Here is a 6467-nt window from a genome sequence, read left to right on the forward strand (position 1 = left end):
TGTCTTCTTTCTGCCAACACGATCCAACGTATTTTGCTCTTTTTGACATTACTATAAAGGGGCTGTTTTAGGTGCTTATTTCTACTGTGTAGAGACGCAAGTGGCTTTTGTTTATTGCTCTTATTTTCTCAGGGCTTCCATGTGGAGAGCGAGTTTAGGCAAAGCACATGTGTAATTATTGGTCTTTTATTTTTTCTTTTTTAAAAACCCAAGAGCCAGCCTTTGGGCAACAAAGTGGAAATGGAGATTGTGAACATGTTGGAGAAAAACACAACGCTTCTCAAATTTGGCTACCACTTTACCCAGCAGGGGCCCCGGCTGCGGGCATCCAATGCCATGATGAACAACAATGACCTTGGTGAGTTGACGTCTGCCTTCTGCCTGCTTATTTGCCTGCCTCCCCCCTCACAGGCTAAGTCAGGGAAAATCCTCCAGACACCCCCAACTCCAGGAGAACGGTTTATGGGGTCAAACTCCTGACTTCCGGAGAATCACATCTTGATCTGTGTCTATGCATGTCTTCCCCCAGTCTGTGAGCTGCCTATCTTTGGGACCAAGGGCCCTTCCTCCCCCAGCCCAGCTCAGCATAGGCTGGACCCAGGGCTTACATCAGCGTGTTGGCTAGAGGAGATGAAATTTGAGAATCTATGGGCTCACCCTGGGTCTGCTCCTCTTCTGAAGACCCTTCTCTAGGTCACACTGATTTTTGTTCAAAATCCCAAAGCTCTCAGCCAACACCATTACCAAAAGCCACAGCCCAGGAGATACCACGTGGCTCCCAAGGCAAAGATGGAAATGTGCGGTTCATAGAAAAGTCAATGCAGGGCCAGCAAGATGGCTCAGTGAGTTAATGTGCTCACTGGACAAGCTTTGGTGAGCTGAGTTCAGTCCCCAGAACCCACACAGTTGCCCTTTGACCTCCACATGCACACACATACACACGTGCACACACACGCTGATAAATAAAAATACAATGTAAAAGCAAGTTACATTCCCTCAGCCTCTGCTGAAGTATCAGTTGACTCGTTTTTCTAAATAGAAAAGAAAACATCTTAGTCTCTTTTGATCATGGGCTGTATCAAACACCTGTGCTGGTCCACAGAATGAAAGGCAACGTCAGTCATCCACTGGCTCCCACATGCTGATCGCTCACGAGTCCCGGGTGTACTTGCTCATTACATGTTCCTGATGATGCTGAGGAGCACAGGATACGGAGTGAAATGAAGGCAGTGTGACTGATGAGGCTGTGGGAGAGTCGGAAGGAAAAACAAGATGTGCAGCTCGTCTGTATTGTTAACTTGATTGAATGTGACATTTACCTGGAGTGCCATAAAGCCACGACCAACTAAATGGCACTTTCTATTGTAGGGGAGAAGGAAGTGTGGTGAGCTAAGTGGGAGCTGATTTCTGGATCAAATGATGAAGTCAAATGAGTTTTGAAAAGACTGTCTTTGGTGAGGTTTTCATCAAATCCTTACCACCAGGGCTCTCTGGAGCTTCCAACCTTCCACAAAATGAAAAGAGCCTAACCCGAAGCAGGGTTAGGTGATGAGCCAAGGCTGTCAGATCCCCATGGAAAATTGAGTTGAGTGTGCACAGGAAAGGCAGCGCTCACAGACCCCGCCCGGAACTCAGACTCACACACACTTCCAATCAAGTTCTTCAACCGCGGGAGCCATCTGTCAAAGTTCCGAGGCCAGGACCCTGGGGCACAGGCTCCTGCTAGCCCGGGGGCTGTTTGTTCATTGCTCATTTCACGGGCTACTTTCTCTAGACCCCTGAGTCTAGAAAAATGTACTTCTGCCTTCGTGTATCTGAGGTGCCAGTTTTTTGAAACAAAGTAAGAGCAAACATAAATAAGATGCAAAATTCCTACCACAGCACAGAAGTGATAGTTACACCGAATCGTTGGATGAGGCCAGCTGCCAGAGCATTGCAGGCCCGGCTGTGGTCTGGGTATGAACCAGAACTTTAAAGCCCTGAGTATAGTTATGAAAAGCGATAATCTCACATTTTTCCCTAGTTAGGGATTAAGCTTTTGACAGGATCCTCATGCCCACCATCTCAGAGCTAGCCTGGCTTGCCTTCCCTGGAATCACAGACAGAAGCCCCTTCTTAGGCAGGAAAGTGTTCTCACATGCCCAGAGTCCGGGGTGCTACAGGGGCATACTGGAGTCTTTCTGGATGAGACAGACAAATTGTGAGACTCAGATTCTAGGCCACAGGCGCGACTCCCATCATGAGGACTCCTGAAGGCCACGGTAGGAGTTTCCAAGCGAGAGCCGACCAGATCGCAAGTGTACTCTTCACTTCCCTACTTGAGACAGAAGCCCGGTGGTTGGGGACCACGGCTCCGGTCACAGCCATTGTTGGTAACTTTTCTGAGAAACCTTGGTGTGACCAGGCTATGCTGGGTAACCTGGGATGACAGCAAGGCTAGTTCTTGGATGTAAGAAGCCTTGCCACCTTTTAGAGGGAAGGACTCAATGGCGTGCTTGAAAATTCAAGAATGCCTGCAAGCTTTGTCCAAACAACACAAGGGAGTGATTTATGAGAGCAGAAGCCAGTTGAGCAAAGCAGTCTGGTGAGGAGGGTCTTTGTCCAGCCTTGAAAGGGAGAGATAGGCTGACAGAGAAGGTCAGGGGGTGACCCTGCAGGAACTCTAGGAAGGACTTGGGTATAAGCCTTAATAGGGGGCCCGGCCTACAGTATGGTTTTATTAATTGGTTTTAATGTCAACTTGACACAAGCTAAAATCGTCTGTCAGGAGGGAATGTCAACTGACCAATTGCCTCCATCAGATTGGCCTCCAGGCAAGCCTGTGGGGCATTTTTTTTTATTAATGATTTATGTAAGAGGGGCCATCATGAAGCCCACTGCAGGCCACACCACCCCTGGGCAGGTGGTCCTGGGCTGTATAGGAAAGGTAGCTAAGCAAACCAGGGGGAACAAGCCAGTAAGCAGTGTTCATCTCTGGTCTCTGCTTCGGTCCTGCCTCCAGGTTCCTGCCCTGGCTTCCCTCAGTGACGGACTGTGATTGGGACTTGGGGCATGGAAGCCAAAGAAACTTCAGTGAAGACGGGTGGGGAGTAGGAACCATAGCAGTTTATTGATCAGGGATGTCAAGAGAAAATGGTGACGGTGGCTTCTGGGTACCGCAGGGGCCTGGATGCCGCTCTTCCCTCGATGTTTCTCACAGGAGGATCATCTCAGTGACACAGGCCACATTCACAGTGTGAGTTAGTGATGTAGGATTTCCAACTTGAAAAGCAAAATGTCTACCCATTTGCTGATTTTCAGTATGAGAACCACTTTGAATTCTAACCAGTACAGTTGGCTTCTTCCTGCAAGACAAATGCCTACGGTCCTTCCAGCCTGGTGGCTTCCTCCTGCCGCCATGCTGTGAAATCGGGCCATCATCACCCATGCTCCCCAGCTGTCTTGTTTTTTTTTTATCATGAGAGCCTCCTGCTGGTCTCCTTGGTACCGTGGTTGTAAGCAATGCTGTGCTAGAGCACACGGGAGAGCCTCATGTTCTTCCTGCTTGCATCAGGCCTGGTCAGTGGCCTGGGGCAAGGGCCTCTGCAGTGTTGGGAACACTGAGCCAGGGCCTGCAGCTGGCCTACCTGGCCACATCTTCTCGTCTTCCCCACCCTGATCTCAGAGCTCTTAGCAAACCGCTCTGTGGATGCACACAGGACACCAGAGTATGATTGAGGGGCAGGGCGGGGATGTCATTGCCTATCCCTGTCTCCCTGCAGCACCACCTCAGATGACTCCGGTCTCCATGCTATTTATAGCCCAGGCCAGGCTAAGGGTGGCTCTCGGGTCCTCTGAACCTGCCACCGGCACACTCTTCACAGAGTCTGAAGCACAGCCTCCAAGTCAGGGAGCAGAGGCTGTACAGAGGGCAGCAGATTTGAAAGCAGAACACCTCTGCTTGACCACATTCTTAACGCCTTCCTAACTGGCGCTTCCATCAGAGCAGACCTCAAATCAGCTTTTAATTTGTAACAATAAATTAACAAGTTATAACCGTGTATATTTCTCAGGTACAACAAAAGGTTTGAATCCAAGATTAAAGTGTAGAATAATTATATCAAGTAAGTCAGCATTATCTGTCGCCTCAATATTTTTTCTGTGGTAGAAACATTTGAAATGTACTTTCTCAGCAGTTTTGAAATGTACAATACACTGTTAGTAACTACTTACTAAATTGTGTGACGGTCTCAAAGGAAACGAAAACCCACCTGGTTCTTCCTGCGATTTTAACCTCTGACCACCCTCCCATTTCCATCACCCTCCCTCCCACCACCCGGCCTCTGTCTCCACTAGAACTTTTATAGCGGGTGACTTCTCCCTTGGCCCATCATCAAAATGGGAAGACATAACACCCAAGTAAATGAGTGTCCCTTTCTGTGAAAGGCTGTTCTTACGAACCATGCACCCAGATCTAGCCTCATATATCTGAGGAAGGGTAATGGGAGCACCCCCACACCAGGTCCCTTTCTACACACTCCATCGAAGGCCAGTGCTTAAGGTTGCAATCCTAGCTCTGTAAAATGGCCTTCTTCTCTGAGGGAGGGGTTGGTCCTGTGAGGAGCAGATGAGACACAGACACGTAACCAAATCACTGAGAGGCAGGAGGCTGAGGCTCAAGATGAGTAACAAGTCTTGGCTCCATCTGGGTCTAGCTTTGTTATTTTTTGTTTGTTTGAGGCAGTTTCATGTAGCTAAGACTGGTCTTGAACTTGCTATGTCTCAGAGACTAGCCTTGAACTCTTCATGCTCTTACATCCACTTCCCAAGTGCTGTGATTACAGGGGTGTGCTACCATATCCAGTTTATCACTAGCTTTCTGGCTTTAAGCAAACATCATATCCTTGTTCCATTTCCTTATCTGTGAAATGGAAATGCCAGCATGCAGGTCCAGACCTTTAGAGGGGCTTCTGTTCAAATCCTAGTTCTGCATGTCAGTGGGTGATTCCGTACTGTAGGTATGGAGAGGCACACGGATAGCTCACAGGCATGCTTGCACAGCTAACGTGGGGGTGATAGGCTCATTTGTAGAAGCTGCACATCTGGACAAGCCTCTTCTGTTCTTTAGGTTTTGGTTTTTGTTCCTGTGCAGATTCTCAAACTGTGTGACACTCTTAGTCACCTCCAGGAACTGGACTAGACCGTGTCTTCCTTCCAGATTGCCTGCCCATCCTGGTTTGCTTTCCTTCTTCTGACCTGAGGTTAGGGAGGAGGTTGAGACTCACACTGGGTGCCTGTGAGCCTGAGACCTGCTTCTAGCTCTTGGCCACACCTTCACAATCACCTGCTTCATCTGAGTCATATGCAAGCTGACAGGGTGTTGGAGCTCATGGGCTCTGATCTGGTGGCTGCCAGTCCACCTCAGCTGAGGAACTGGAAGCTATCTTAGAGCGATGAACAGGTAGCAATGGTCACCTGCCTCTGCCACCTCAGCAGACCTCTTGATTGCCATCTCCCCACCCTACAGCCTTCCCTGACCTTGTGTTTTCTTGTAGTGAATCTAGCTTGCTTCTTAGTCTTCATCCGCCAATACCATGTTCCCTCCCATTACCCTGTCAGCCCTAGCCCATTCTCTAAGCTTGGCTCTTCTGTTTGTAACCTCCTGGCTCATACCTTCCTCTCATAGGTTTAACTGTCTTGTGAACAGCATTTGAGCATGAATTGTCTTGCTCCTGGGGGGAATGTCACTGTTAAAACATGAGGGGGCAGGAAAATTTGGGGTATTTTTCAGTTATTGACTTAGGCAGGAGGCAGGCCAGGCACTCTCAGGAGGAGCAAAGGGAGAAACATTTCAGCAGGCTAAGACCCCAGTCTTAAGACTGGTTAAAGTTAACTTCGCTCAGATCCAGTCTTCAGCTGTGGAGCCCCTGTAGGCAAAGGCAAAGGGTGTGTGTGTGTGTGTGGTGGGGTGGGGAACTGTGTGGTCAGCCATTTAGATGTCCACCCTACCACAGACTCCCATTAGTAACCAGGGTTGTAACTGTCTCTAACAAGCAGACTGACCTTTGGGCCAGTGTGCCAGGACCGGCAGGATGGCTGCTCACATCTCCTCCCCATTCCTTTGCAGTGAGGAAGAGGAGGCTGGCAGACCTGACGGGACCCATCATTCCCAAGTGCCGTAGTGGTGTCTAGTGTGCAGAGGAAGCCCACGCCTGTGAACTGGACGTGTGCTGCGGATGATCTGTGTTCCCCAGTGGAGACCAGGAGGCAAATGCTGGCGTGGAACTCTTGTGGTTCAGTTCTTTGTGCACTAAGGTTTAGGTTAACTAGTGACTGTAGTTGGACCTTTTATAAAATATGGTCAATGTGAAGTTTTCTTTAGTCACAGAAGTTCAGTCTGGTTATTATTTAAATGAAGAAGCCCTCAAACCGGCAGATCTTGCTGCAGATGCATGACAGTGGCGGTACCAGCCCAGGAGTCCCTCGGT

General features: G+C 49.1%; 1 protein-coding gene across 4 annotated transcripts in view; it reads left to right on the forward strand.

The window, feature by feature from the left end:
• The window catches only part of Tmod1 (tropomodulin 1), a 75032-nt gene extending 68672 nt beyond the window's left edge, over positions 1–6360 (forward strand). For all 4 annotated transcript variants that reach the window (XM_006973695.4, XM_076564160.1, XM_076564159.1 and 1 more), the window contains 2 exons: positions 214–358; positions 6107–6360. In XM_006973695.4, coding sequence (XP_006973757.1) covers positions 214–358; positions 6107–6171 — 210 coding nt within the window. In that variant the 3' untranslated portion in view covers positions 6172–6360. The remainder of the gene's footprint in view (positions 1–213; positions 359–6106) is intronic.
• Positions 6361–6467: the final 107 nt, after the last annotated feature.

Source organism: Peromyscus maniculatus, chromosome 2, assembly GCF_049852395.1.
Source record: "Peromyscus maniculatus bairdii isolate BWxNUB_F1_BW_parent chromosome 2, HU_Pman_BW_mat_3.1, whole genome shotgun sequence".
In the NCBI taxonomy this organism is placed as follows: domain Eukaryota; kingdom Metazoa; phylum Chordata; class Mammalia; order Rodentia; family Cricetidae; genus Peromyscus; species Peromyscus maniculatus.